Consider the following 15,463-nt stretch of genomic DNA (forward strand, 5'->3'; position numbering starts at 1 on the left):
AAAAACAACAATGCATTTTGCAAATGTGTTCATTTATATAAAGAGCAGAGAAGTGAAATGGCTAATTCTTAGTCAGTTGTGCCTTCTTGTGAATTTGGCATTAACATTAAGTTGTTTCTTTCCTTGTTACTCTGACTGTGTCATTAATATCTTTCTTCGTCATCTGTGATGCAAAAACATCAGATTTCTACACAGTCAGAGAAGTAAAAGTGTGCATTGTCAGCGCACATGAGGATCATGTAGGCTGATGAAGCAGTTTAGTGTGGAGCTGAACAAAAAAAAAAAAAGCAAGGAAGCGAGATCTGTGGTCACTCAAGATGCATCTGTAGACACACTGTAATACCAGATGTGAACTGACAGACTGGTGACTGGACAGCCAGGTTTGAAGAGGCTCTCTGTGACTCCAAATCCACTGGTTCCTACTGAAGATGCAATTCTTTAAAAACAGCTGACAACAGTTACACCTAGTTACAACTATTGTAGTCTAATACAAAACTCCTGCAACAAATCCTACATAGATGAAGATGTCTGTATTTTGTTGAAAATGTTCTAAAGAGATACAGACTCAACTTGATGATTATTTTGGAGGATGAGGTTTTTCTGTGTTGTTTTACTGCAGTTAGGTGTTTCTGTCATTTAGCCTACCCTCAGTGATATAAGTGAGGTGGACAGAATGACAGAAATAGCTGTCAGTATAACTCAATACAATTCAAACAGCACCAGAAAGTGCTCACTGAAACTTTTTCATCAAAAACTGAACATTATAACGTTTATGAAGGGAGGATTTATTGGAGGGCTGTTATATTAGAGTGTATTAAAAATGTCAAATCAAATCAAAATGGAAAAAGTGTATTTGTTGGAGACTATTTCCAGTGAAGGATTAATCCACATTAGGTGCTCTGTTGAGTATTTGGGAGGGCAGGACAGGGTGTGTATGAGTCAAAATAAACTACAGTGTCATGTTAATGAGAGATCATGTCAACCAGTGCAACAGTGTGGCTCACTGATGTGTTTCTGGCATAGAACAAGAAGATATATCAGACTGTGACATACACACACAATACTTGTTAATAGGAACATCTCACTGGTTATGTTTACAATATTTTGGTTTTTGCCCTTATTCTGAAAAAGAACATATTCCTACTATGCTGTTCACATGGTTAAAGAAAATGAATGTTCTCATTTACAAGCAGATGTGCATACTCTGATTATGGATGCTTTTGTCCGCCAAAATAGCATTTTTTCAAGGTTTTATACTGGTGGCCGACTTGTTTGATTGTGCAAACTCAGCCTCCCTCTGTCATTCATTTAACCACCTCAGTGAAAAGGTCAGTGTTGCAATATTTGTGCAAATCAAAAAATATGTTGATATCAAATGTTTAAAATAATGTTGAATAATGTGTTTCTCCCTCCAACGACAAAATTTTATGTGTATTTCTACCCCATCCAGGCTAACTGTTGGCTAGTTGATTTGTTTACAGCAGTGTTTCTCAAACTTTTTCAGACCAAGGACCACTTGACCAATAAAAGAAAAAACACAGACCACCTACCACCCCAGATATCCAAAAACAATAGATCTGTTTACTACTCCAACAGTATATTACAGCTTAATAAAGGCAGCTTTACAAACGACATTGCTGACTCACTCATTGTCTCTGTTGCCATCTTAATTGGAGGAATGGTGATATATGGTGGATACCCTGTATGATGCCTCTGTAGCCTTTTCATTTTCAAAAAACTGCGAGGGCGCCTTCGTCATGTGTTTCTTAAGTTCATCATGTTTTCTCTCAAAAAATCCAGTCGGTTTCCCCATGTAATCTTTGTGTTTTGTTTCAAAATGCTGCTTGAGTTTAGCAGGTTTCATAGCCTCGTTCACCAGCGATTCATAGCACAAAACACAGTGTGGTCTGTGGTCCTCCTCATCTCCAGTCCAAAAAAATCCAAATTTGATGTAGTCGCTGTGATATTTTCTCTTGACTTTAGTGCTGGGCTTTCCTCATTCATGCCAAGTTTCACAACTTTGAGCCGGGCTGTCGCTTGCCGGTGAACCCCTCTCCTGGGATTCAACACACACGGAATCATTTGTCATCGTGGCTGAACTGCTTGAGGGGCCTGAATCACATGCATCAGGACGATGCACCTTTCCTGTTGTGTCGGAGTTATCATTTATTTTTCCTTTAACTGACCCCGTCTTGAGCCACTGATCCATCTTCAGTTGACTGCGCTTATCATTGCTGATGCAACATTGTAAAACGTACACCTGCGTAACTGTGCTATAAGGCAGTGTCGCAAAACAGCTATAACACTACCACATCATTACTGACACTATTTGAATTTAAATAGAATTTACATAGCTTTGGAGTCACTTGTAAACAGTTTGAGAAACACTTTTAATTTAAAAATATGATATTAATTTTTTAAATATAATTGACCAATGAACTCATGGACCACTTGGGGTCGCTCGAGGACCACCAGTGGTCCGCGGGCCACTCTTTGAGAAAGGCTGGTTTACAGCAAAGAGCAGGAGAGGCTGTGTGTCCCAAACTGCTATAAAACCCCAACTGAGACACTGAATTTGCTGTTTACATGCCCAAAGAATGCTCCTAAATCCACGTCTCAATCAGAATAAGCTCCATTCATTCAGAGTAAGGTCTGATTCAGAATATCTAATCGGAATATGCTGTTTAAATGACAAATTGAGAATAGTGCCATATTCTGAATATTAGTGGCAAACTAGTGTGCATGTAAATATAGCCAGTGATGGTTTGGGTCTGCAAGTGGGATTTGCTCACAATAACATAAATACATAGTATCACCACATCACTGACATATGTATTAACCTTGATAAGTTTAAGAGTTTTTGACCACTAGAGGCCCTGTAGGGTCCCTTTATTGTTGATATGTCATGCTCTAAAAGAATGTGGACACATACAGTATATGCCACAAACAGAGGGACGATATAACACAGATGGCCAGGATTTGACCAAAAACACTTGAAAACACAAGTGTTTATGACTTACTTATGATCAGTGTATGAATATAATGTTGACATCTGTAAGGCAGGTTAGTCGATATCTCACCCTCTCCAGCAGACTCATCTCCTGGAAGTCAGGGCTGGTGTTGGCCAGGCGCTGCAGTGTGTGTGTCAGGTCAAAGTCGGTGCAGAAGTAGAAGCCGTCTGTGGTCAGCACATTGTTAAGCATGGACAGGAAAGTCTTGTTCTCCTGAGACTGGAAGAGGAAAGAAAACAGACATTTAGTTTTCAGGAAAACTCATGACAATGCAGAGGACAGAGTACAAGGAACTGCACACTCATATGTTATACTGCTACTGTTTACATTAGAGATGCACTGATCTAACTTTTCCTCTCTTAATAACTCAACTGCATCTTGTACCTGCTGATATCAAGTACGGATCTGATACTAGTTCTCGTTCGTACCCACATTTACACTCTGTATAACTTACTGAATGAGCCACCTTTGTAAACCAACATGAAGCCTAGGATTGCTGTGCACAACAAATGGATTAAAAGGGTTGAACTACTTCTACCTTAAAATGTAAAGTGGGGTGATACTGAACACCACGTTGCTCTTGAAGGCAGAGTGTAGACAAAGCAGAAGTACCTTGCATGGCAGCCTCTGCAATTAGTGTGTGAATGGGTAAATGTGACATGTAGTGTAAAAGCACTTTGAGTGGTTTACCATTTAAAGTGTCCTCACGGTGCTGTCAAATTGGCTTTCAACAACATGTGGGTAATGTAAGGTGTCTAACGCCTGCCAGGTAAAAGCTACTGCTGAACCCAAATTCTGATGCAACATTGCAAAAGATGGTGTGCTTTGCTGCTGAATGAGATTTTGCAATAATAACATTATTAATAATAAGAAGACAAAGACAAAGGAGAAGAAGCCAAAGAAGAAGACATAGAAGAAGACAAAAAGAAGACAATGAAGAAGAAGACAAAGAGAAAAGAAGACGACAATGAAGAAAAAAGAGAAGAAAACAAAGACGAGTAGAAGAAAAAAGCAGATGAAGAAGACAGTGAAGAAAAAGATGGCAAAGAAGAAGACAAAAGAAGATGAAAATGAAGAAGAAAAACAAAGGAGAAAACAAAGAAGACACTGAAGAAGACAAAGAAAACATTGACGAAGCAGAAGCTGACAAAGAAGTAGATGGAGAAGAAAAGAGCAGACAATGAAGAGGAGGCCAACAAAGAAGAGGAAGACGACAAACAAGATGAAGAAGAAGAAAAGAACAAAGAAGACAATGAAGAAAAAGGCAAAGAAGACAAAAAAGGAATAGAAGAAGAGGACGAAGAAGAACAAGCAGAATAAGCCAAAAAAGAAGAAGATGAAGAAACAGAAGATGATGAAAAAGAAGACCAAGAAGAAGATGAAGAAAAAGAAGACAGGAAAGAAAGAAGAAAGAAGACAAAGAAGAAGCCAAAGAAGAAGAGCAGTCATGGAAAGACAATGAGAAGATGTTGAGTTTGAGTGACTGATGCTGTGTTTGAGGTTGGAAAATAATGTTTTGTTTTCAGGGACACTAAATCTTTGTTGCGTGAGTTAAAAAGGCTGTTTCCTGTTCCTGTCATTCCTGTTTATCTAATGGGTGTTGTTGTTATGGTGATATCAGACTGTACTAATGTTTCAGACCATTCATTAAATAATGGATGAGGCCCCACACTGCATACCACAACAATGCTTTTCCTCCATCTTCATGTTCATTCACATGAATCAACTGGTGAGGACGCTGTCTTTTTACCCGGGACCTGATAGCTTTAGTCTCAGTCTTTTTGCATAAAAGCTTGTAACTAACCCAAAAATGCATTAAGACTTTTTAACAAGAAGTTTTTGGTTTTAAAACCAGTGCACTGGAAAAATTAGAAAGAGACTGCATTTTCAGACAACTCACAGAGTGAGCTAGCTACAGCTGAACCTGTCAGCTGTTGGCTATACCTCTGATGAACTCAAGAACTCATTGTTTCAGAAATGACAATCATTTCAAATGTAAATCTGCTGCTGCTTCATCACTGTAAACTGCATGTGTGTACAGTGCTGGGGTGGAAAACTTGAGGGGCATAACAACAGTGACTAAGGGGCTTAGTGAAGGGTCAGTTTAGGTCTCGTTCAGACTGTGAAGCTGTTGATAGGTGGTGCTGCTTTGCCTGTCCTTCCACCATTCATTCAGTGTGATACAGAGGAAATCAGGACGAGTTTCATGTTTTCTGAGCTTTGTGCACCTCTGCTGAGCTAATAGGATCTGGCTACTAAGCCAGTTAGCACAGAGGGTGAAGCCTGACGATACACCTCCATCCTTCACTGGTCACTTGCTCAATCTGCTTTCCTACATTCCTCTCATAAGATCAGCTCTGTGCCGTCCTGTTTTACCAGTGAGTGTACTTACTGACTAGTTTGTGCTTTCTACTACTATAAAAAACAATCACTAGCATTTGTGGAATCAAGTATCATCAGCATGATAAAAGCCAAACACAATCTACTAATCTACTACAACCAGCAGTCCACTGTTTCCCATCGCTATTTCTACACGTATACAGTGTCTTACCATGAACCACAGTTTACAGCTGAGGCTGCCCTTTCAATTAGTATAGCAAGAATAGAAGCAGCAGCAGATTAATAATGCACTGGCTGCTTCCCTGAAATGAGATAGCCCAATGTGATTCCAGACTGCAAACCTGAATAATCCTGAAACATGAGGTCTCACAGAGAGACTGGATGCCTGTCAGACACACACAGAAGCTGCCTGAATTTCCAAACCACTCAACAGAACAGAGCAACCATCTAGTGAATAGCAAATGGTAACACCAATGATTTTCATAGCCTGCTATCACATCAACTTATTCAGGCAGCTGTGGATGGCAGCCTCAATACTGCACGTTCTCTCATACATTTTCTGTTTTTGTTTATTTGTTCTAAAGCTGGCGTTCTCAACCTTTTATAACGTAATGCCCAGTTCTGATATTAAAATATTTCCAAGAGCTACCTTCCATAATAAATGAGAAAAAAGTGAGCTGTGACAGGATCTCATCACATGAACAGACTTCCCTCTCCCTGGACACTTCCTCCAGGTCTTCTGGGAGAATCCCAAGGCGTTCCCAGGCCAGCCGAATGACATAGTCCCTCCAGCGTGTCCTGGGTCTTCCCCGGGGCCTCCTCCCAGTGGGGCATGCCTGGAACACCTCCCCAGGGAGGCGTCCAGGAGGCATCTGATATAGATGCCTGAGTCACCTCAGCTGACTCCTCTCGACATGGAGGAGCAGCGGCTCTACTCTGAGCTCCTCCCGGGTGACAGAGCTCCTCACCCTATCTCTAAGGAAGCGCCCCGCCACCCTATGGAGGAAACTCATTTTAGCCGCTTGTATCCGAGATCTTGTTCTTTCGGTCATGACCCAAAGTTCATGACCATAGGTGAGGGTAGGAACGTAGACTGACTGGTAAAACGACCGCATTACTGTTGCTGCTGCACCAATCCATCTGTCAATCTCACGCTCCATTCTCCCCTCACTTGTAAACAAGACCCCAAGATACTTGAACTCCTCCACTTAAGTCTGTTTCCACTGTCTTTGATGCATTTTGCATTTATCAGTACACAAACTTTACCACTTTTTTAATTATCTGTGTCCCTACTCGGGTGTCTTTTATGTGCAAAGTGAAACAGCAGATTTTGAGTGAATGGCCTTGCTGACCTGGATTTCTGAGAGATGCAGGACTGTCTTCTTATAAGAGATTATGTCAAAGTCCACAGCCTTCCACACTGCATGGCCCAGGAGGCTGCCCACATTCCTCTTCCTGGTGATAACTATCAGGTACATGCCTGTGTGGGGGAAAACAGGAGTCAGTCTCGACTGTTTGATTGCACAGGATTCCTACATATGCTCAATATAATACTGATTCGCCTACCTGCTACCAGGCGAATGGTTCCCATGATGCCACATATAGGCCTGGTGACTGCTGAGGGAGGAACATCTTTTTTACCTGTCAAAGCACACAAGGGTTAAAAAAAAATGTAAAAACTTATTAAGTTATTACTTATTAACTCATTAAGAATTTCACTTTCTCTATTTTCTTCAACTATTAAATGTGAAGCAGGTTGATGAGACAAAAATCTATATCCCATATACTTGTCTGTTACTTCATAATGATTAATTACATGTTTAAAAAGAGGTTTGAAAATGAATCAAGCTTCATGACAAGTGTCTGCAGAAAGATCACATCTTAAACAAATTACAAGAGTGCAGATCTCCACCAGGCACTGAGGCACTGACTGTAATGCCCACAACTGCCAGATGCAACCAGTGGACATTTGTAAGCTTTTGATTTTTTTTTTTTTGTACAGTGTACTCTCCATTTTCTTTAAGATGCATAGAATAGTGTAATGGTATTATAACCAAGTGTCCTAGAATCATTTATCTGTATAAAGGTCATAAGAAAACATAAAACGGGACAATAGCTGTAAAAATATTGTATCAATATTGTGACATGAGACTAGATATTGTTGTTTTGTCTTATTGTCAGATTTTGGATATCGTTATATCATGATATGTCCTAAGTGTTGTCTTTTCCTGGTTATGAAGGCTGCATTACATTAAAGTGATGTCATTTTCTGAACTTATTGGACTGTCCTTGCTGTTTTAATCTTTGTCTTTAGCCACTTAGAATGTTTATACAAATTACTGATTATTATTTATTAAAGACCTCATTGTGTTGATATTTTGTCAAAGCACCAATAGTCCTCCGTATCCCTGTCGCAATATCAATATGGAGGTATTTGATCAAAATTCCACTCATTGAGAATTTATGGTATATTACTGTTTTTTAGAAAAAAAATATGTACCTTGATATATACTGTATATCGCAACATAGTCTAAAAATATCAAGATATTATTTATGAGTCATATTGCCCAGGCCTGCTCTCCATTGAAACTATGTTACTTATTTAGAAGATTACAATCAACCAGACAACTTTACAAAGATATAATAGATATAAAAATTCTGTTTTTCTGGATAAATTCACTTGATGTTGTCCATTCATAGGTCACAGCCTGCATGTCCCAGTGGAGGTTGTGCCTAATCGGGAGGTTGTATTCCAACACATGTTCAATTTTAGAAAAAAATAGTCTCACTACATTAAAATGGCTATACTATAAATGGCTATAAATTGCTATACTAATAGCAATACTGTTTATGGATTCCAGTATGCAGGAAAATTCAAATATACCCTTTTGAGAATAGCCAAATACACCACATTTATACTGCACGCAAAAAAAACCTAGATGGTTTTGCCCAAAAATGTATGGGATTAAAATAAAGTGTGCACAGCTGTAAAGGGACGACTCAGACTAAACCCATTTTCTCTGAGATATCTTGAGGCGAGAGGTTAAGACTCTCCTTTGAAAACGTCTAGGGCACTTCAGAGCCCCCTTCCTGAGAAAAAAAGGGCTGAAAGATGGACAGATGCAAGTGTGTCTCATACTCATAAATGCAAGCTAGCAAACACATGATCCCCTCCAGGCTTATACCAAGTCACACAATAACACAAACAAACTAGCTGCAGTAGGAGCATGCTCTGCAAAGTAAAGTGACTGATTTTGCAAAGGAGTCTGGTGGGTTTAGAGCAGACCTAATCATCTGGCATTCAATTGGCTAAATCCAACCCTTTAACAAATCAATTCAGCCCCTTGATCCTTTTTCTTTTAAATAACAATAAAAAACCATATTTAAATAATAATAAAAGTCTAAGTTATGGGTGTTTACATTGTTTAATAGAAGATCATAATTTTATTAGAAGGTTAATTAGCTTATTCATTCATTCATACATCAAATAATTCGGACTATCCCTTTAAGAACTGACCCTGCAGCATTTAACCTACTGGCAATAGTCACAGGTCTGATGATCCAAGCTAGAGTGTAAATACAAAGCAAAACGAATAAAAGATAAGATTGCAAGATAGATTAGACATAGATTGTTTGTAAATGACTGCTCACTCAGTCAGTCAGTGGTCAGTCAGATGAGCTCTGGCAACTGTACAATGGCAGATTTTCACTCACCTCACAAAACTTCCATGATGCATGTAAGTGAGCTTAATATGTTGTAGAATTTCAGTATCATTCATGCGTTAATACTGAGTGGTTATGCACTTCACAGTTGGAGAAAAGCTTCCTAATTCTGGAGAGGAGTAACAAACACTGGTGGCTGGGGTAGCTCAGGTAGCTCAGGTGAAACAGTCTATATCCCAGCCTCATATAGAGAAAAATTACAGGTACACACCACTTTATGACCTGGGTGCTTTTTTCTCTTTTAACTACCTAGGTAATGTCAATCTGCACTTCATCCAGAAGCTGCCAGAGAAAAGACCCTATATAAACACAAGACCTAACAGGGTCAAAGCTTCACATATCAATTGGGAAAGGCATATATTAAAAGATCAATCACTGATTTCATGAATCAATATCAGATCAATCAAAGATGACTGAGTTGAATCTGCAAATCAATAAAACCCAATTAAACCCAGTCCTATCAACCATAACTAAGACAGTTTTGTTTCTGCAGTGTAGTGACGCGCAACCATTACGTTTTCAAAGACCAAGGACTTTCTACCTGTGAGGGTCATCTCATTTGAGACCCTGTCGATTGCCAGCACAGCATCAGCCCCCTCATCACAGGCCTCAATGAAGAATTTCTCTGGGGTTGTGTGCCTGAGAAAGAACAAGAGACAAGTTAAAGGGGTTTTCATCCAGGGGTATAGTACAGCTTGGAAATATTTAGTAAGGTTCACATCTAAACATGTTACAGATAAGGCCATAGGATCCTAATGTTCTGCTCCAAAACAGAGGTCAGCTGGCAACAGGACAGTGAGCAAGAGGTCAAACAACACAAGGAGCTTGTCATCACTCTGACTGCGCTGCAATTCAAAGTTTGACCACACCCAATATATTGACAGACAACAACAACATGGGTAACAATATAAAAAAAAAATGAAGAAACCGACATGTATGCTCTAAGAAATATCGCACAAAAGAGGATACCATTGTGAATAAAGAATGTGGGTTGGAATTGTGGCCTTTATTTACCTCGGATACAAGTGACTACATTTACCATTAGCTCTGATGGGGCATCCACCTGAAGAGTGGTGATTTTTTCCCTTTAATACCACCCTAAGTTGAGATGTCTGCCTTTATTTGACAGTCAGTGTAGAGCTAGACAAAAAACAGGATGGTAAAAAGTTGTTTGAAGTGCCCATGAAAGGATGCGGTTTCTGACCCTCTGATATGGTGCGCAGCAAAGAACTGAAGCTGGTTTCATGAAGCCTTTTGGATGAGGACGGGTTATTACAGGGTGTAGTGGCATGGAAGCATGATATTTCCCATCAAGATCACAAAAAAGTGCAAATGAAATGAAAAAGGGTATATTTATTTATTGGTATTGTTTTTTGGAATATTCAGATGCAGCAAGTATCCCTGCTGGCTTGGGATGTGAAGCTTTATAGCTGATTGTGACCTCATGAAGGACACAGACCTCCACAGGGAGGTAGAATATTACCCCGAACCAACAATCACCTCAACCTATAAAGTAAGGCTGAATAATTTTGAAAAAATATCTAATTTCGATATTCTGACTGAAATTGCTATGATTTGCAACATCAGCGGTAATGATCATTTTTTAAATTTTATTTTAAAATGACAATGGTGTGTTGTTGTTGTTTTTGTTTTGTTTTTTTCAGGAATCTGCACTAAAAGAAGATTTTTTTAAAGTCTGTAGGATCTGATATGTAGGACAGGACATCTCTGCCTCACCACATTCATTCATTTAGTTTTTTGACACACATTCTGCCTTTAACAAATATTGCATTTCCTGTGATTTGAACATTGCAGAAAGTCACATTGAGATTGCGATAAAATTTCAATTAATATGGCAGCCCTACTATGAAGTAGGGAAATGTAGCATCCTTGTCGTCAACCCCAGTATAATTTAACAGAGGGACATGTTTTCTCCATGTTTGTCACTACTGACACAATACTGAATAAAAGCAAAAACAAAATCTTAAAAAAACAAATGCTGCAATGAGCAAAAGGAAACATCAAATCAGTTGAGAGAACATGCTGATTATTAATTTGAGCCTGGGATGCTTACAACTTTTCTCTTGATTCAACATGTTAAATGGAACAAATATCATAGCAGCAGCTTGAAATCCCCACAGAAGAAGAATGTGACCTCCTGTTTAGCTGCAGTGACGTTTGCAGCTCTGGGTGATGTAGTGAAAAACTCAGCTGCTTTAATGACACAACCACACAAACACTCTATTGTTGGCCTTCTATAATCTAGATCACACTGAACATGCCTGCGTGCTACAACAACACTAAGTAATATTACCAAGACCATGACTGTTTAAGGACTATGCCAAACCTTCTCCATGCACACAGTAATAATGTAATGTAATAACTGGAGAAATACAAAAACCTATTATTTTAGATTTTATGATGCTTATGAGCCTTAAAAACTTGCAATACCAGCTTTGTAGGGTTAGGGGTTAGGGTTAAATGTAGGATGAATTAGTAACAGAGAAGGCTGATCTTTGAGTGGAGGCCCTTTCAGACTGAGCAAAGTGCAGCAGGATCAGATAGTGAGGTGGAAGAAATAAGCTGAAGAGGAGCAAAAGTTACGCAAAAATGACAATAACAGCGAGCGCAAAGAAGAACTTTTAAAATAAGGTATCAAATGAAGTATTCTGTTGTTACTGGTATCACTGTAAGGGCACTGGTATTGGTACTGGTATAGTGATTTTTTTCAATGAAACACAGCCCATAAACTAATGATAAACTAATGATCTGTTGAGCTGTGCAAAGCAAAACTCAACAGACTCACAATGGCATAACCATAACAAAATTAAAAAAATAATAATTTTAATTTAATCTAATCAGAACACCCCTATAACAATAGAGCTTTAATATGCTCTTTATTCTGTCCCTTACACAATTAACTGCACATTTAATTTCAATAAAATCACAATTTGACCAAGGGCAATATCCAAATCACAGAACCAGATCCAAATCACAATTGTTTGAAAAACAGAAAATGTGTGAGAAAACAACATTATAATGAGTTACTGTAGAGGTGCAGAGATGACCTGACCTATAAATCTTCTCCAGATGAAAGAAAACATACGTTATCAACATAACAATATGTTATAATATATATCACATCATCACGATTTTAATAGTTTTTTTCAGTGAACATGAAAATTGCAGTGCAAAACTGATCATTTTCACTAATCATATTATAATTTCAGTCAAAATAATCGCAATATGACTTTTTTATCAAATCATGCAGCCCTACTACAAATCATTTCAACATTTCAGTGATTGTATGATGGAAGAGGTTCCAGTTTCATGTTTAATGCTGCACACAATCTTTCATGTTACAACTAAAATGCAGTTAAATATCTGATTTATCTGTTAATTTAGTTCATAAGTTCAGTTAATAAGTTTAAGTTAGTAGCTTTAAGACAGCTAATTTGAAAATAAAGAATTTCACAGAAAGCTAAGTTATAGCAATTTTAATGTGTATTAATTTTATCTGATAAATAACCTGATTATTAATATTTGTTTATCAACTGTCATCTGGCCTCCTGTCATTTAGTAAAAGCGGGCCCTGGGAAAAGTAAGAGGAGTATCCCTGATTTAAGTTTAAGTTTAAAGGTCCAGAGTGGCAGAGGAACTTTCTGCTCACTAAGTACTGAAACACTGACAAGTCCCTGAACGTTCCACTGCCTTAGTCAGACATACAGCAGTAGGACAGACTGGTAGGACTGGTAGTTCAAACTGAATGAGATGAGAAGGGTGTGTCTGAAAAAGTACAGGCAGTTCTGTCAACTTTCGTAACATCTAATGTTAAATTTCACCACGTCAGTGTTGGGTTTGCAGACAGCGTTAGTCATAAGAGTGCAGAAACAAGTTAGGTTTTAGGTGAGCGTGTGTCATAAAGCAGCTAACTGTCACACTGACACTTAGACAAACCCAGATACAACCCTTTGCAGTTAGCTAGGTGAACTAACTTTCTCCTTCGTGTCGTACCAAATGACTAAAAACCTCCTCATCAGGGTGGTTGGCAATTAAAGACGTACAGCACCTGACAGCCGTAACGTTACACACCTGGCCAGACTACGAACTGATGCCAAGATTATATTGTTCATAATGAATGAGTGTGGAGTGAAACTTGACTGGTTCCTGCTCCACCAACCGAGCCTGTCAGCGAACTTCAGTCGCTGTGTCATCTAATCTAACACCGCTCTAGCTCCCGGTTGACCTCGGCCCCGAGCTTCGCTTCTTTTGCCTTACAACACACATGGAAATGACAAGACTGACCATAAACATCATTAACTATATTCAATAGACTTACAGATTGTATCTCTCGTAGGCGGTCGCCATTTTCGCTCCGTCTACCTGACCTCAGTGACGACAGCAGTGAGAGTGGCTTCCGTATGCTTGTATGTTGCCAGATACGAATTACAAAACCCGTAGAAGACGATAGTGCAGCAAATGCAGCTTTCCCGTCCAACGCAAAACAACCTGGCAACCATGAAAGGGCTGGTGATGGGTAGTTCGAGGAAGTTCAGACACGCGAGATATCTCGCGAGAATTGTGATTTTAACCGAAAACATGATATTTCCCTAATCCTTACAAACTATCTGTTGACTCTAATTGAACACAGATCCTAACCACAGCAACAGTCACACTATAAAACATATAGTTTGTACCACGTGCACAATAAGCACACAACGCGTACAAATCACGCGAGAGTTTGGCAAATCAGGGGTCCCCTTCTCGACACGAAAAGTAGTTAAACAATAGGTACGTTCGAAATGAACTGCGCCTCGCCTGGAGAGTAGACGAGATCAGGCGGCCACAGCAGGAGGTGGCGACGAAAGTCTGCAGTCAAGTCGGTCAGCTTTCAACAGACTTACGAGAGAGTAGAGGAGGAGACACGAACACCCTGTTAGATCACCTGTAGGTTACCTGTAGTCTGCAGATCATGATCATAGCTGAAAAAATAAAGTGCGTTCTTGATCGCTGATTGAAGTTGAAGTAGAAGAGATCCTCCTTTTCCTCCTCATGTAACATCTGTTCTTTTATCTGCCCTGTAAAGCACTAAACTGTTCTTTTGATAAGTCATATATATATAACCCTTATTATTATCAGACACAAAATATCTGCTTGCTGACAGATTAAAACTTCATTGCACAACAGGAGACTGATATGTCCAACATTAAATATTACAATTACACAGAAAATTTGTATTTTATACAACAACACGCGGTGTTTGTTGTCAAAATTATGAGCCAATCAGAGCCTGTCAACTTGTCGAAAAACACATTAAACACATTAATGAAGAAACGTAATCTATCAGAGAATGAAGAAACTAAATTGAAAAGACTAAAGGAGGAAACAGACAGTGCATATTAACATGGCTAAAGGAGCTTTTATAAGGTCAAGAGCAAAATGGCTGGAACTAGGTGAAAGAAATTCTAGCTACTTTTTTGCTTTTGAGAAACGAAACCAAAAGAGAAACAATATCTCTGCACACAAAATAACACTCTTTATATAAACGGTATTGACATCTTGAGTAAAAAATGCACTAATAAACCATATTAGAGAATATTTCTATAATGCTAGGAAAATAACACCATGAGGGAAGTTTTTTTGGAATGCTCTTTTTGTAAATATCAATTGGCACAAGGTGTGGCTTGTTCCTTTTAGATTTTGTATCACAAACAAAGTCAGAGAATTACATTTAATAATACTACACGACATATGTCCATCTGACACATATATTTCAAGATTCCGTGACATTGATAATAAATGTACCCTAAAAGGAACAAGCCACGCCTTGTGCCAATATATAATATATAATATATATAATATATAAAGGAAAAAAGAGAAAGAAAGAAAGAAAGAAGGAAAGAAAGAAAAAAACCTGATGTGACAGACTTCATAATAATATTCTTGTATATAATGAGAATTGTATTTGTGACAACTTATTAGTTGAAAACCTCTGAGTGAATATCAATCATTGATATACATTTCTTATTTGTAATCAATTTAAGAGACTTAAAATAATGTGTTATTTTCCTAGCATTATAGAAACATTCTCTAATATGTTTATTATGTGTATATATATATATATGTATATATACATTACAAATAAGAAATATTTATTAATTAATTAATAGTGTATATATATATATACATATATACATAAAACACAAATCTAACCGGCATGCATTGTGCACCGACCACCACTGATTAATTCTACGCAGGCCTGGCTCATCTCCAACGCACCTATTGGTTCTCAAATAGGGGTCCAGGGACTCACAGGGGTCCATTTCACTCTGCCAGGGGGTCCATGAAAAGAAATAGTTATGATACATACTATTTAATATCTGTATTTA

At 38.4% G+C, this 15,463-nt stretch overlaps 1 protein-coding gene across 1 annotated transcript in view; it reads right to left on the reverse strand.

The window, feature by feature from the left end:
* Positions 1–13,442, reverse strand: part of sacm1la (SAC1 like phosphatidylinositide phosphatase a) — a 32,718-nt gene extending 19,276 nt beyond the window's left edge. Inside the window, exons 1-5 of the mRNA XM_084739413.1 lie at positions 13,414–13,442; positions 9,616–9,713; positions 6,918–6,992; positions 6,704–6,831; positions 3,081–3,230 (exon numbers count right to left, since the gene is read on the reverse strand). Of these exons, the coding sequence (XP_084595539.1) occupies positions 3,081–3,230; positions 6,704–6,831; positions 6,918–6,992; positions 9,616–9,713; positions 13,414–13,442 (480 nt within the window). The remainder of the gene's footprint in view (positions 1–3,080; positions 3,231–6,703; positions 6,832–6,917; positions 6,993–9,615; positions 9,714–13,413) is intronic.
* Between the last annotated feature and the right edge of the window lie 2,021 nt (positions 13,443–15,463).

This window comes from Lutjanus erythropterus, chromosome 16 (genome assembly GCF_056507025.1).
Source record: "Lutjanus erythropterus isolate fLutEry1 chromosome 16, fLutEry1.hap2, whole genome shotgun sequence".
NCBI lineage: Eukaryota > Metazoa > Chordata > Actinopteri > Lutjaniformes > Lutjanidae > Lutjanus > Lutjanus erythropterus.